This window comes from Chinchilla lanigera, unplaced genomic scaffold, assembly GCF_000276665.1.
Source record: "Chinchilla lanigera isolate Chin_1 unplaced genomic scaffold, ChiLan1.0 scaffold00081, whole genome shotgun sequence".
Lineage (NCBI taxonomy): Eukaryota > Metazoa > Chordata > Mammalia > Rodentia > Chinchillidae > Chinchilla > Chinchilla lanigera.
Genome location: NW_004955482.1, coordinates 9,416,192 through 9,431,844, shown reverse-complemented (window position 1 = coordinate 9,431,844; position 15,653 = coordinate 9,416,192). Strand labels below are relative to the sequence as shown.

Sequence of the window (15,653 nt, the reverse complement as noted above, 5' to 3'; positions counted from 1 at the left end):
GCCTTGCGGCGCTGCGAGGCCAGGATGGCGTTGGAGGCGGCGCGCGTGCTGTTGACCAGCACGCACTGCTGGCACGAGCAGGGCTGGCCCGAGCTGGCGCCCACGGGCCAGGACTGCGACTTGGGGATGGAGCCCACGGTGAGCGGGTAGGCCAGGTCCAGGCGGCGGCGCAGGCGGCGGCGGCGCCGCGTCTGGCGGTTCATCTGCGACATGCTGTTGAAGTAGATGAGGTAGCAGAAGCCCAGCGACGAGAGGTCGAGCCACGGATGCTGCTTCTCGTAGGCGTTCTGGATGGTGATGCAGATGTCCATGTCGTAGGCCGTCCACGCGCCGCCGTCGTTCTCCCACTCCCACACGATGCCCTTGCCCGGCGCCGACGACGGGTCGTAGAAGTTGCGCCTCACGGGCCGCATGGTGCCTGTGGGGGACACAGAGGCGGCGTGAAGACAGGGCGGGGTCGGGCAGCACGGGGGTCAGCCCTGGGGGGTCAGGGGAGCACCAAGACGGACGGAGAGAGCGCCACACAGGCCCGGGGCTAAGGGGTCCGCACAGGCTGGTGGGTGGGGTCCCAGGGCCAGCAGGTTCAGCCAGTAAGGGGTGCAGTGGCCAGCAGACGGGGGGCCCGGGGTAGTCACCCCCACCCCAGGGTCCCACCCGGGTGGAGAGGGCAGCGGGCGGGGGCTGCTCAGACCCGGTGGGAGGTGGCCAGGGCTGGAGGGGCGGGGGTGGGGCAGGCCCCGCAGAGGGGCTTCCGGCATGCGGTTCTTCATTAGTTCACTCCCGCATTTAAGCATCTGTCAACCAATCCGCTCGTTCCTCGGCCTACAGTTCGCTTACTCGGCATCCGTTCACCGTTCATTTCTCCACGCCTCCATTCCCGCACTCATCCACTGCTCCCTTCCCTCATCCCACGCTTCTCCCACAGGCCCCCTCACGCCTGCAGTCACGCACGCGAGCCCTACTCACACCCGAGGCTGTTCGCTTCCTTTGCTCGCTCCTTCATCCGTGCGAATCACTCCTGCCTCCACCCCAACCTATTTAAAACGTGCACCACTACACACCTCTCCTCCCGCCCTTCTCCCCACCTGATAGACTACATTTTACCCCTTTATCGGGGCTCTCTCTGTCTCCCCCTGATAGAATGTAAGGGCTACAAGAGTGGGAACCTTGTTTCCTTTTCTGCTTATCCCAGCTCCTGTGCACAGGATGTATTTCCTTTTGGTCTTTTTGAGACAGGGTTTCACTATGCAGTTCAGGCTGGCCTTGAGCTCACTTTGTAGCCCAGGCTGGTCTTGAACTCACAGCGATCCTCCTGCCTCAGCCTCCCAAGGGCTGGGATTACAGGCATGCACCACGATGCCCAGCTTGTGTTTCCTGAATGAATGAGTTCACACATGGATCTGCCTTGGGTGGACTTATTCTGTTCCTCTCATCCGTTGCTCCTTTATTCTGTCCACTTATTTTTTTTTCCACTCATCTCTTTGTTCACGGACCCCTCCTTCCACGAACACTTGCTGACTGGCTGCTCTGTGGAGGGCTCCACGCCCACTGCTCATTCCAGACCCCTGAGGTATCAGTGCCCGATTCTCCCACCACTGCTTCTTGTCTGCCCAAGCGTTAGCTGCTCTGAGAGCCAGGCCTGCTGGGGACCCCGAGGTACCCGTGACAACCGGAGTGGCTGTAGGTGCAGGACTCCTCAGAGCCTTGGCTTGTGCCGGGTCATGGGGCTGGCGCATGAGGTGCTTTGCTGGGTCCGTCTCACACCTCTGCAGAAAGGAGGCCGTGGGCAAGTCCCCAAAGCTCCCCAGGCCTCAGAGACCCCATCTGGAAAATGTGGGTGATGCTAATCCACACCCACCCTCGGGCTGTGGGGAGGACGCCGTGTGAGTCCCTGGGGGCGCAGGGCTCGGGGAGGGGCAGGCTGAGCAGCAGACAGACCTGGGACAGCCCCGACCCCTGACTTTGCAGCTCTAAGGCTGTGTCAGGTGACTCACTGTCCATTAGCAGCAGTTTTCTCATCTGCAAAATGGGCCCCAGCAGCCCTTCCTCACAGGGGTGTGGAGAGGACACTCCGGAGTCAGACACTCTCTGCTGTGATCACCCGCAAGCCCACCACCAGCAGCCTCTCCTCTCAAGGGCCGGGTGCCACCCCGTGGACTCCAGCAGGTGCCCCAAACCCAGCCGCGGCCCAGGCAGAGCCCATTCGCCTGCTGCTGGGACCTGCTTTTCCTGTCTCCCCATTCAGCGGTCCTTCCTTGGACCCGTGAACCTCGGGCCTCTTGCCCTATGATGCTCCTCCCGCCTGTCAGCAAACCCAGCCCTCTCTGCCTTCAGACACACCCCGCCTGGTCCACACCATTGTGTGTCTCCTGCCCGGACTTTGCAGGAGACTCGTGACTCCTTTTGGTGCCAGCTCTGCCCCCATAGCACATGGCATCCAGGGGCTCCTGCTCAGCCCCTCCAAACCCTCCGTGCATCCCCCTCACTTGGAGTGAAAGCCAAAGTCCTCACAGAAACCTACAAAACCCCACGCGGTATGGCCCTGTCACCCTCTCTCAACGATCACCACTCCCCTGCCACTCAGTATACTCCAGCCACTCTGGCCTCCCTGCAGTTCTCTGAACATCTCAAATGTGGTGTCACCCCAGGGCCTTTGCACTGGCTGTATCTTCTGCCTTGAACAAACTACCTGCACCCAGATTTCTCAGAGTTCTTCCTCCTTTCAGGTCTGTGTTCAAACATGGCTTCATTGGGACCATCTCCCCAGATAGCTCCTCTAAATCACCTGCCCCCCTCTGCTGCCCTCTCACCCTGTGTTGTTTTTCTCTCGAGCACTCACACTGCCTGGCACACTTGAACCTGCAGGCTTTCTGTACTCGGTCTCCTCACTTGTGAGACCAGAGCTCTTATCTGCTTTGCTGGCTGCAGCGCTGCCCGCACACAGTAGGTCCTCACAGCCCAAGGCCATTTCCATGTTTAAGTACCCCCTCCCCCAGCTGGCTGGCCCAGGGATCTGCAGCCCAATGGGGGACCCACCCCAGCTCTTTGGAGGGTCCATCTCGCCTTCTGGCCATAGACCCTGTCTGACCGCCCCCACTATGTCCCCACTCGAGGCTGGATAAGCTTGTCCCCTGCCTGCTCTGTCCAAAAACCAAGGGCGACAGGCTGTCGTGCTCCTACGCACTGCTCAGGCCCTGACAGCCGGGGAAATGGGGCGGCACAGCTTCCACTGCTCAGGCAAGAAGCCAGGGGAAGGTGTGGGGAGGTTGGGTCATTGCCTGGCCCCCAGAAATAAGGTCTCTGGGCTCCTATAATGTCCCAGCCAATCATATGATGACTCCCTTGCTCCCAGGCCCTGGGCCTCTGGGGCGGCCTCGGTTGGAGGCCGGATGTATCATTTCAACTGAGTGTGCACATCAATTCCCTCCATGTGGATTCGCTAGAGGGGAATCCCTGGAGCCCACTCCCACTTGCTCCTGTGGACTGGTCTGCTCCTCTCAGGGCCTCAGTTTCCCCATCTGCAAAAAAGGCAGGGTTGTGAGAGGTGAACCTCACATCTGGTGTGCAGAGTTCCCTGGGGAGCCATGGAAGCCCTGGAGTGGGGGGAACGACAAGAAGACGTGGAAATGGGCCAAGCAATGAGCTGGGCAGGGCAGATCAGGTTGGCAGTGCCAAGGCAGGTGAAGGGGAGAAGCGACCCGGAAGTGTTTCAGGTTGAGTGTAAACCGGAGCCCCCGTGTCCTTCTCTGTGGGGGGCTCATCCCTGCCCCAACAATTGTCGGAGGACAAAATAATCTGATGCATGGCAAAAGTGCTTCCCAGAGCCCTTGGTGTGCAGTAAATGATTAGTGAACGGTAGAAGTTAGGGCAGCTGCTGTTACATCATCCTCCTTCGGGTGATGAACTCCTATTTAACCAGCAAAGCTCTCTGTGCATCCATCTCCTCCGGCAGGTGCTTCTGGGCTCTACACCGTTCTTTTTATTACGTGTCTATCTCTGCACTGTTGCTAACTTATTGCTATTCTCCATATCTCTTGTTTGTTGATGACTTTTGAGAGGACAAGGACCAAGTCAGACCCACACGTATTTCCACCCGGACCAAGAACAAAACTGGGTGCACAGGAGGCGTCTGCCACTGAAATGAGCACCGTACTTGGCACCTAAGAGGGTACATGGGCCTCAGGCATGGGAGGGCTCCAAAGGCCGGGGCGTTGGCTAGCCTTGCAGCAGAGGCCTCTGGGAGCTGGGCAGTGCTGGCCAGCCCAGCACCCCCTCTAGGGCTCTATTTACCACGTATCGATTTTCCTGCCTGTTTACTGGTAGTTATTAAAGGCTGTGTCCCTGGAGTCCTTTTGAAACCAGATTGGAACCCGGGGAGCTGGAGTAATTAGGGCGGCTGCCGCCCTCCCCGCTGGGCTCCTCACCGCCGTGCCCGCAGCTGCCCGTCCGTCCACCTCTCGGGCCCAGGCTGGCCTGACCAGACAGGGTGGGGGTGGCCTGCTTGGATGTGGATCTTGAGATTTCCCAGGGAGCGGCGTGCGAGGCTCCCTGTCTTCCACAGCGGCCTTGGCCTAGATTCTCGGCAGAACAATAGGCCTGAGAGGGGCTGGAGCCGCCAGGGAGGTGGGCAGGGCCTGGACACGGTGCTGGTCACTTGTGCCCTGTCCTTGAGCAGCTGCAGCCCCTCTGCCCACCAAGGAGCTGGGCTGGCTTCTCAGATCTGCATCCCCACGACCGTTAGGGACCTGTGTTGAGCAAGGTCCACTTCTGAGTCTGTTTTTCTGTGTCTGCTTTTGTCCTTCCTGGGCCTTCCTCCCCCGTTTCTTAAGAATGTTTGGTTGAAAAATTCTGATCTCGGTCCAGCTGAGAGGCGGAGAGGGGCTTTGGTGAGATGTCAGCTGGCACCGGACAGCGGGCTGGGCCCCAGAGATGTGTGGGGGCGGCTGCTTGGGGCCTGGGAGAGGACAGGGAGGCGGCAGGGAGACAGCAGGAGGGCAGGGAGGGCTGGAGAGTCACAGGAACACCCAGCCCCAGGTGGGAGCCCAGGCGGTGCAAGGGGGCTGGGGTCAAAGAGGCAGGAGATCCAAAGACCGGGAGAAAAAAGAAGGCAGGAAGCCCGAGGCTGGAGCCATTGAGGGTGTCAGGGAGAACAGAGGCCAGGCTGAGAGGAGTGGCCAGGAGACCACGGGGAGAAAACAGCAACAGCAGAACGAAGATCAGTGACCACTGAGCACCTTCTACGGGCCCCCGAGTGGCTCAGCATGTTCCGTGCGCATGCTTTATCCTCCCAGGGTTTGGACCATTCCCTTTTTTACAGATGAGGCCCCGAGTGACGCTGTTTTGAAATCGTGAGAGCAGAGGGTGGGGAACGGTGCTCTTCTCTTGAAGTAAAGCAAGACCCAGGTGGGACTGGGTTCTGTGGTCAACCTAGCTGAGGTAGCTTAGCCTAGGATACCTGGAGTGATGGGGAGCTCACTACCTCACCTGTGTTCATTTGTTTAGCTGTGTGAGTTCCTGCCCCGAGCACATGGTGGAGGTATGCGGGTACCTCAGCCCCCCAGCTATTGGCCTTAAGAAGAAGCTGACAGCATGGAGAGGGGACAGCCCGCCAAACAGCTCCTCCCTCGAAGGGCCAGACTCAGGACCCAACAGGAGCCCCTCCCTTTGGGGGTGGCTTCCCGGAGGGAAGTGATCTCAGTTTGGGGCACCCAGACCCTGCCGGGAAGGGGGCCGTGGGAGGCAGTCATGCGACATCCTGTCAGGTGGGGGAGGCCCGTGGCTGAGCATGACCGAGCACAACTCCGTGCCAGGCCCCACAGGGGACTTCACCGGGTCCTCGGCTGCCCCAGAAATAGGACGACGAGCAGCCGCTCACCCTGCCCGCGGGGAGGTGCTTTTCCATTCTCAGAAGGCCCCTGCGAGGCAGAGCTGGTAGCCCGACGAGGAGGGCTGGACGTGCTGGCCCGCAGGGGCTTGAGTCACCCAAGGTCATCCGCTAGGACTCAGACCCAGGCCATCTGGCTCGAGTGGCTGCCTGCTTTGTGGAGCCTACGTTCCGGAGGGGGAAACTGAGGCACAGAGGCTACGTAGCAAGTAAGCCGCGTGGCTGCGGCTCAGCCCCGGAGGGACTGTTGTGACCTCCTTGCTCCAGCCCTTGGCCGTCCCTGGTCCAGTGCTCCGGCCAAATCACCTGCTTGGCCTCACCCCCGCCCCAGGGCGTGCTCCACTATTAGCTCTGTATGACAGAGGGGGAAACTGAGGCTCCCCGAGAAGACACAGAAGTCAAACGGGCTGGGTGGCAGGGCCACCTCCCACACTGCCCGCCCTGTGCTCGCTCCATGAGCCCGCGGTGTCTGCTTCCCTCCGCCCCGCTCCCGGGACTCGTCGGGCGAGGCTGCCGCCTGTTAGTGGTTCCCGCAGCTTGGCACCGGCCCAGCTCCCGGGGCTGTGGCAGCCAGGCTGGTGGGGGCGGGGGGACTGGGGACAGCAGAGGTTCGGGTGCAGGAGGCTGTAGCCAGCCGGAGCTCGCTGTGTGCGACCCCCGACCCCCGCCTCCCCAAATGCCAGGAGAGTGGGAAATGGAGGGGAGGGCACACAGTGGAGGGTTACCGCCCTCTGGAGCCCCGGGGCTGCTCTTCCTGTCTGGGAAGGGGACCGCCGCTCGGAATCCTGAGGTGATTCCAGGTGCCGAGGGAGGCACAGGATTGAACCCAGCAGGGATGTGAACTCCTCCCACTTCCACCGCCACTGTTCGGGCCTAAAGCGCTGGTACTGTTCACCTGGGCCAGCGCAGCAGCCTGGGCCTCGGTCCCCGCTGCCGCTCTTTGAATCCTGTGGTCCTTTCTCATGTGGCAGCAGATAAATCTTTGACACCTGGGCCTGACCAGGGCATTCGCTGGCTCAACACCCGTCTTTGGCTCCCTAGTGCCCTTGGGATCAGCCTGAGCCCCCTGGCCCAGGCCAAGCTGCCTGCACAGCCTCACCACCTAAGCAAGACTCCAGGCCTCCTCTCTGGCTGTGCCTTGGGAGTTCGCACTCGCTCCCTCACCCCGGTGTGTCCTTCCCCGGGTTCGGCACGGGCACGCTGTCTTCTGTCCCATAGCACCCCGCACCTGCAGGACCCCATGACAGCTCAAAGCTCAGGCAGGGCTGCGGCGTTTGTGTCACCACCAGCCTGGCCGCCCTCAGGGCTCCAGGGAGGCGGCACCCAGAAGGGAAGGAAAGAAGGAAGGAAGTAGGGAGGGAAGGAAGGCGCAGATATGCACAGAGGATCTAACTGAATGCTCCTCGTGACCAGGCTGGAGACTCCAAGCCATGCAGAAGTGGTTTTGTTCTGGTCCCCATGCTCAGTACCTTCAAAAAAATTGATCAACATTTGACAACTGAGGTGGGCCATGGACACCTTGATTTCCACCATCTGAACATCATGGGAGCAAGGATTGGTCTCCTGGGCAACAGGTAGCAGAAACTGAGTCACTGTCACCCCATTCACATCTTCAAGGATTTACTGAACACCTACGGCATACCAGGCCCTGGAGAACCAAGTCAAAAGCCTCTGGTTTTCCAGTCACCGCTTGTACTTCTATTCTTTGCAGCTGTGTGTAGCTGTGGAAACTAAGTCCCACAGGGAGAAGCTCAGCAAAGATTAGAGACGGATTTTGAACGCTGAGCCCTAACTGCCACTTCCACAGTGCCAGGGCGCTAATGGAGGAAGCCAGAAGGGGCCACGCTCACCCCAGCCCTGGTGCTGAGTTCTGCTTGCAGCTGGAGGGAAACGGGCAAAGGCCCTGCCTGTCGCGGGAAGCAGAGGTGGCCAGGCTGCTGCTGTCACCGGCAGGACAGTCTCTGACTTCCCTGTCCTTTGTCCTGAGCTTCAGGGAGACAGCTCCAGGGCCTGGTGCCAGGCTCCTCCTGCACCCGCCACTGATCTGCCACCTCGGTCTGGGCAGGTGGAGGTGGCAGCCTGGAGTCGTTCCAGAAGGACTGTGGGAGGAGCCCAGGGAGGGACAGGTCCTTGGCCAGTGTGGCCGAGCAAGGGCACAGCCACACAGGGCCTGATGGTGACTCAGTCCCCAGTCTGGCAGCTCCTGGGGTACCAAGGTCAGGAAGAGCTTTGTGTCCCCGGTCTCCCCTGGTGCCTGGCCTCTGTGTCACCCTCGGCAGCCCCGGCCGGGAGAGAAGTACCCTGAGGGTGATTGTCCTGTCCTATTGCTGTGGCATTCTTTGTGCCTGGGACATAGTAGGTGCTCATTAAATTCCTGTTGAATCAATGAATGCTGATTACAGTCCCACAAGACAGTTCTTATGGTTGGGCCCAAATTACAGATGAGGAAACTGAGGCCCAAGGAGAGGGTGTGGTTTACCCAAAGTCACAGTCTCCTGTCATGGCAACTCAGAGCCTGGTCCTCACCCAAGTCTCCAGAAGCAGCTGGTTCTGGTGTGGGGCCCCATGTGCTCGGCTGAATGGGGTCTCAGGGAATGTGTGGCTCTCTAGGGCCATGGAGTCTCCTGGGCACCAGCTACCCCTGGGTGTGACACAAGAGCCGGGTGGAAGGGGGAAGCTTGGGGACACAGAGTTGGGGGACAGGCATGGACGGCTCAGAGTCCACGGTGGGGACATTGGGGTCCTCACTGCCTACATCTGCACAGGCACCTGCTGCAGCAACCTGGGACCACCACTGGCCCCTGTCACCCGGCCCCTCCTCAACACCTCTCAGTGTGTTCTATTTTATTTTATATATTTTGTAGTACTGGGGATTGAACCTGGGCCTTCACACTGAGCTACATCCTGAGCCCTTTTTATTTAATTTTTGTAACTTTTGCTAAGTTGCCTGGGCTGGGCTTGAACTCGCAACCCGCTTGCCTCAGCCTCCCAGAATGCCTGGCTTCCGCATGTTCTTTATCACCCCCGCAACACACACCTGTTACCACCTGTTTCTCCCTGATCACAGCCTCTCCCTCCCCGGCGCGTGCCCTCCTCCTACACTTCCCCCAAGCACAGCCTGTCCCCTCCTGGCTCTGCCTCGCCCCTTCCTTCTCTCCCACTGTAACCCAGCCCTCCCCAGCCCTCCCCCATCACAGCCTCCATCAGCTGTCACCTCCCTCACCTCCAAGTCAGACCTCAGAACCCTCGGGACAGGTGAGGATGGAGGGGAGAGGTCAAAGGCAGAAGCAGGTAGGGACCGAGGGGAGGAGGGGATGCGGAGCGGGCCAGAGCTGGGACCCAGGATCCCTCAGCCGCGCTCCCAGACCCGCGGGTCGCCAGTGGCGCTGTCCAAGGTACCAGGAGCCAGGGAGGGGTCCCGGGCACCGAGCGGGGCTCAGGCAGGGGCCCTGGCCCGGCCGCAGAGCTGCCGAGCGCAAAGCCCCGTGATGAGCGAGGCTGGTCCTGTAGCGTGGCTATGGGTCCCCTGGGGCCTGTCTGCTAAAGGGCAGCAGCTGGCAGCCCTCTCCGCCTCCCGTGGGCCCCAAGAGGCCTCTTGCGCTCGCCTGCCTTCGTCACAGCCTCCCTCTGTCCCCGGGTCGGTGCTGGTGCCCAGTCTTCCACCTGGAAGAGCCTCAGAGTCTTCTGCACCTGCAAACTGCGTGCCCTGAGGGCTCCACCCGCCGACGGGAAGTCTTCTGAGAGCCCGAACCCACCATCCGTGCCACTGTCTTTCCCTCCACTAGACTCCAAAACCGATTTCACGTTGGTGGACTGGCCTCTGGAATTGCTTTTGTCCTTCACTCTAAGGCCTGGGCCCCACCACAGGGCCTGCTACTGAGCAGGCACCAATGACTTCAGTAAAAATGATAACGGACTGATGGTGTCATAACACCCACTGTCACCACACCCCGGCCTTCCCTGCCCGCCCCCCCCCCCCCGGGTTCTTCTTGGCCCGGCATCAGGCCCAGCCCAGGGGGTCCTTGGGGCCCTGTGACCAGGGAGCTGGGCCCCTGACTCCTCCAGGGTGACCTGACTGTCCCTGCCTTGGGGCAGACCTGGATGATGAGCCCCAGGGGAGCTCTCAAGGGAGAAGGGGGAGGGGCCGTGCTGAGCTTGGCATTCAGCGTCGTCTTGTTTTCTATGCTTGGGCCTGTCTGGAAACCCAGGTTCCAGCTTGGGACTGCCTAGGCTATGTGACCTTGTGCAAGTCACTAAGCGTCTCTGGGCCTAAGTCCCCTTTCAGAGTCTAAATTCTGGAGAAAATGCTTTCACTGGTGATGGTGGCTCCTCCTCTCTGGGTGGCCCAGTCTGTTCTCCAGCAGCCCCACTGTCCTCGGACAGGCCCTTCCGCAAGGGCAGGGATCAGGGCGAGTGGAGCCTTCAAGATGCTGAAACCAACTGCTACCTGTCACTGCAGCCTGACAGCTGGGAGCAGCAGACACACCCAGGCTTGGGCATCTGGTGCAGCATTTGAGGAGGGCGTCCAGCCTGGCCTCCCAGGCCTCAGCTGCCCATCCACCGAATGGGCAGAAGGTTGCACCAGTCAGAGAGGTGCCCTCCCCGCTACAGGAGCCAGGGGCAATCCGGGAGCAGCGGGCCAGGGCTGCATCACCCCTGTGCCCAGCTGTGTGGCCTGGGTGAGGCCCTCTGAAGCCACTGTCCCAATAGCAGGGGACACAAGGACTGCACGGGAAGTTGAGGTCTCAGGGTGAGGGGGGCAGAAAGGCCTCAAACTCACAACGATCCTCCTGGCTCTGGAGGCTCTGCTGCTGGTGGGAGCAACACTCTCACCCCCAGATCCTGACAGCTTTGGGACGTGGCTCAGCGGCTAGCTGGGGACCTGGCTGGCAAAGCCCTTGCCCTGGCTTGCCCTTAGCATGGGGCACAGAGAACAGTGACAAAGGACAAGGAGCAAAGGCTGGGAGACAGATGAACACGGGCCCGCAGGAAAATCAGCAGCGTGGGGTGCACCTATCCCTGGCCACCTCTGCTGTGCCCTCCAGCTGCCAGGATGAAGCCACTGTGAAGATCTGATAGCCTGGTCCAGGGTCACATGTGGTGGGGGTGGGGCTCCGCCCTGGAGGGCTTCAACGGGAACCTCATCCCCCACGGGGTGCAGAGCAAACAAACCGGCAGGGGGAAGGGGAGGGGCAGCAGCTGAACAAACAGCACCTCCCTCCCCTCTGCAGCCTGAGCCAGACACCTGTGTGACCTCTGACCTTTGGCTGGCCGCAGACAGGACACTTGCGTGTCAGCCATGGACACGCAGGCTGGGCTGTGTGTGTGTATGCATGCGCGTATGCACCCTGGCATGCACCCCGAGGCATGTATTTGCCATCCTGGGACACCGCCCCGTCCAACCCCCTGGGCAGGTGAAGAGGATGTCAGGGCAGAGGACCAAATCCACCCACTACCCGCTCTGCATGGCTTGGGAGCTGAGATTGGTGTCTACATTTTAAACAGTTGAAAAAAAAAAATGTTTCTCGGGCCGTGACAGTGATTCTGATTTCAATAAGTATTTCAAGTTTCAGTGTCCACAAGTAGTTTTATCAGTACACAGCCCCTGCGTTCGTTTGCATGCTGTCTGCGGCTGTTTTCCCAACGACAGCACAGGGCGGGGAGGCCTAAAAGATTTACCATCTGCCCTGGCAGAAAAGTCTGCCAGCTCCTCCTGTATTAGGGTGCCAGCAAAATCAGGCCAGGCTGCTATCTCCCCTCAGATGAAAGTGTACCTCAACAAGCCCAAGGGGGACTAGACAGCGAGCAAACCTAGACGGAAATTTGGTTGATTTCAGTGCGTATGCACAAGTTTTGGGTTTGAACGTTTTATGTGGCATGTGTGCATGTGTGAAACAAACTCTTTAAGGTTTAAGATCTCCCTTTCTCTCCCTTTTTTGAGACAGAGTTATGTAGCCCAGGCTGGCTTGGAACTCACTGCGATCTTCCTGCCTCAGCCTCCCAAGTGCTGGGATTACAGGTGTGCACTACCACACCAGGTTCGGTTTAGGGGCTCTTATTCATCTCTCTTGAACCCACAGTGTGCACATGCACTGGGTACATAGTCGGGGATTTGTTGCTGTTTGGGGATAAAATAGGCCTGATTCTCTCTAGCAATCCAGCTACCTTGCTAGTGATGCGATGTTCGTGCCCATTTTATAGACCTGGAAACTGAGACACCCAGCCCAGGCCACACAGCTGCTCAGGGCACAGGGAGCTTGATTCTCAGCACTGCTCCCTGATGGACTATGAGTCCAGGCTGACCTGGACTCATGAGCAATGAGGGCAAAGTTCCCTCCTTGACATTGCTCTGGCCTGGGGGAGTAGGCAGCCTGCTGCAGCCCCTCCCCCTAGAGATTCCCAGACATCCCAGGTCCACTGCCCCCTGGGTTTCCAGGCCTTCCCCTCGATGGGAGTCCTGGCAGGCGCCCTGGAACCTGTAGAGAGATGAGTGGCTTTTTCCCTTCTCCGGCAAACAGGGCCAGGTGTGGAGTGCACAGCGGCGGGAGGGGCAGGGAGGCGATGGGGCTGGACCTCCGGGGGACCCAGGCCCCGGACAGTCTCTGCAGCCTGCATGAGCTCTGAACTGCAGAACGCCAAGCAACCCCTTTCTGCTGCCAGGCCCCTGCCCTCGGGCTCTGGAGTAGAATGGGGGCAGGGCCAGGGGAGGCCTGGCACTGCCCAGCCCCCTTCAGGGCTTCAGAGCCCCTCTGGAATAATGGGCACAGGGACTGGAGAGCGACTGTCCTCTTCCCTCTGCACAGCCCAGCTCCTTGCTCCGACCCTCCTTGTGCCATTTTCCCCTCGCTCACCGCGCTCCAGACCCAGTGGACTTGAACGTACTCAGCTTGTCCCAGCCCAGGACCTTTGCACTGGCTGTTCCTCTGCTTGGAACATGGGCTTCCCTCGCTCATCCTTCAGATCTCGGTTCGAGCATCAGTTCCCCTGACTTATCTCACATCCTCAAGACCAGCAACTGGTTCCCGTGTGATCATGTGTTTGCTCGCTCTCTAACTCCGTGGGGACCTTTGCGGCTGGTTTCTCAGTAGTACACCTTTGCAGAGGTCCCTGACTTGCTACCTGCTGGGTCCCAGTGCTCCGTGCAGAGTCTGACACGCAGTGCCTAGAGTTAGGGAGAGGCAGACGTACCGAGATGTCGGGTCAGCGAGCGACTGGTCATGAGTTCGCTCCGCATCTAGACTCGCTGGGCACTCTGCAGGCGCCACGTAATTCTCTCGAGTGGTGACATCCAGCAGCCATTTCTGAGTCTACACCATCCTGTCCTACACTGGGCACCTAAAGGTGGCTGGTGCTACCCACAAGCTGACTTTCATGCTTTTCCATAACGCGAACTAACAGCTAACATGCACGTCAACGCCCACGTGTGCGAGCGGCTCTCACAGGGGGAGCACAGCTCGGGAGAGGAGAAGGTACCCTTCCATGCCCAGGGTTACCACACCAGCGCTGCCCCTCAGGGCTTCATGGAGACTTCCCCAAAGCCCCACCAGCTGCTCCTTGGGGGCTGAGTGTGGCAGGACCACATCACTGGGACCCCAGGGCGGGAGCTCGGGAAGTGCGTCACCACGTGACAAACCCCAGGTCAGAGAGTGAGAGCATTTTCATCACCACCACCCCCTATCACATCACCAGCAACACAACCATCAGCACCACTACGCTCCTGAGATGGTCTCCAGTATCACCACCAAGCAACACACCCGCGCGGCCACCAGGACAGTCACCCGCACCCCTCTTCCACCATCACTCCCAGGGCCACCACCAGCACAACCATCTGCATGGCCACCACCACTGGGCCCGCCATCAGAGCCACCACCACACTGCCACCAGCATCCTTCCACTGTTACCATGACACTCACCCCAATGCTACCACCGAGGCACTGACGTGACTACCACCATGACTGCCCACCTTTACCACCAACCCTCCAATAAATAACCACAGCTTCTCTCCCCTGACACCCCAACACCTGCAGCCAGTACACCACCCAGGGAAGAGCTTTGGCTCTGCAGCTCAGCTGCCTGGGCTTCAGTCACAGCTCTGAGTTGAAAGCACTCAGCTTCCAGGAGACTCGGTTTCTCCATCTGTCAAATGGGACTATGCTACTATAAGAAATCATACTGTCCGGCAATGTCGGCAAAGAGGAAGAGAGAGCACGTACAGCCTGTATTCTTTGATAACCGTGAAGGCTCGCCTGCTTCTGTGCTCAGCCAGGCCATTTGCTTTTATTCTGAGGCAGCTGGCAGAGATATGGATCTTGATACTGACTGACATTGACCCATTTTGCAGATGAGAAAACAGTCTCAGAGACGGAAGGCACCTGGTCTAAAGCCCCACAACTAACCTAGAGGCTGCACTGGAACCCAAGTATTCAGCTGGACACTCTAGTCTGTCCCTTTTCCCAGGGAAGGTGGCGGGAGGGAAGCTGGGTGGACAGATTTGGCTTTCTGCAGTCCTGGCTGGCTCCCTCCCCTTCAAGGACCCTGGGGAGGGGGGAATCTACGATGGGTGCTGGAGATGGGGACTCTGCTCACCTGTGTCCTGGCGGAACTGGTGCATGGACTGCAGGTCAATGATGTAGGGCACCAGCTGGGCGTCCACCTGCCCCAGGACCACAGACCCCCGGGCGTCCTCCTTGAGCACGCTCTCGATGTGGTGGCACACGGTGGCCGTGTAGGGCCGCCAGCGGCTGTGCTCGTTCAGCCACTCCCACACCACCACCCGGGCCACGTTCTGCGGCGGGAAGCCCAGCCCGGTCACTGGCACCATCACGCCCTGGCCTGGCCGTGACATGGCCGCTGCTGTCTCAGGGGCCAGGTCCCCACGCTGGCTGGCCCAGGTCCTCCTGGGCCTGGGGACAGCAGGGAACGTCCACTCTTCCCAGAGGAGGCTGGGAAGTCCTCTTCAAGGCCTAGAGGCCTGGCTGCAGGGGACTGAGAGTGTGCAGCCGGGCTCCCAGGACCCCTTCCGGGCAGAGGTGTCTAGAGCAGGCGGCTGCTGGGGAGCAGATCTCTCCTAGGATGGGGAAAGCGGCTCCAGATTCCCAGGTCCCCTCTGTCAGGTGAGGCCGCTGTCTCCGTTCTGGGTCTGGCCTCCTCTCCGCTTGGCCTCTTGTTTTCTGCCGCTGCCGCGCAGCGTCTGTCACCCAGGAGGCCCGGGCCCAGCCCTGCCCTCTGCGGGCTCAGCAGCCCCTGCCTTCCCGGCTGCGACCAGACCCGGGCCCGGCCTCCGTGGGGCGGATCTCCCAGCCTCGGCCGGTCTCTCCCGACGGCTGCCGCTCCAGGGGCTGCCTGGGTCCCTGGCCCCTCTCCACGGCGTCCTAGGAGGCCCGGGTGGTCGCAGAAAGCTCGGGGCAGGTGTGCGGCGCGCGGGGGCTGCGGGACAGGGGACCACGGGGCCGAGAGGGGCGGGGGCCCGCGGGCACGCCCCACCCCACTCGTGCTCGCGACCTGTGGGAGACAGAGGGGAGAGGGCCCTTTAAGAGGTGAGCGCGGCACCTCCTCCCCCTTCCCAGGAGAACCTCGGCTCCGCTGAGAACAATGGGGACCGATGGGGGGGCGGTAAGGGGGTCTGGGGGACCCTGCCCGCGTTCCCCGGGGCGGGATCGGGGCTGGAGACTCGGGGTGTCGAGCTTCTGCCCCAGACGCCCGCTCCGCCGCCCGGGCTTCCGCCCCCCAGGGCCCGCGCCCTGCGGGGATGCGGGATTCGGGGCGCGCG

General features: G+C 60.6%; 1 protein-coding gene across 1 annotated transcript in view; it reads right to left on the bottom strand.

Annotated features, from left to right (window-relative positions):
• Positions 1–15,389, bottom strand: part of Dtx1 (deltex 1, E3 ubiquitin ligase) — a gene marked incomplete in the record, with an annotated part of 30,810 nt that extends 15,421 nt beyond the window's left edge. The window contains 2 exon segments of the mRNA XM_013503713.1: positions 1–418; positions 14,471–15,389. Coding sequence (XP_013359167.1) covers positions 1–418; positions 14,471–14,729 — 677 coding nt within the window.
• Positions 15,390–15,653: the final 264 nt, after the last annotated feature.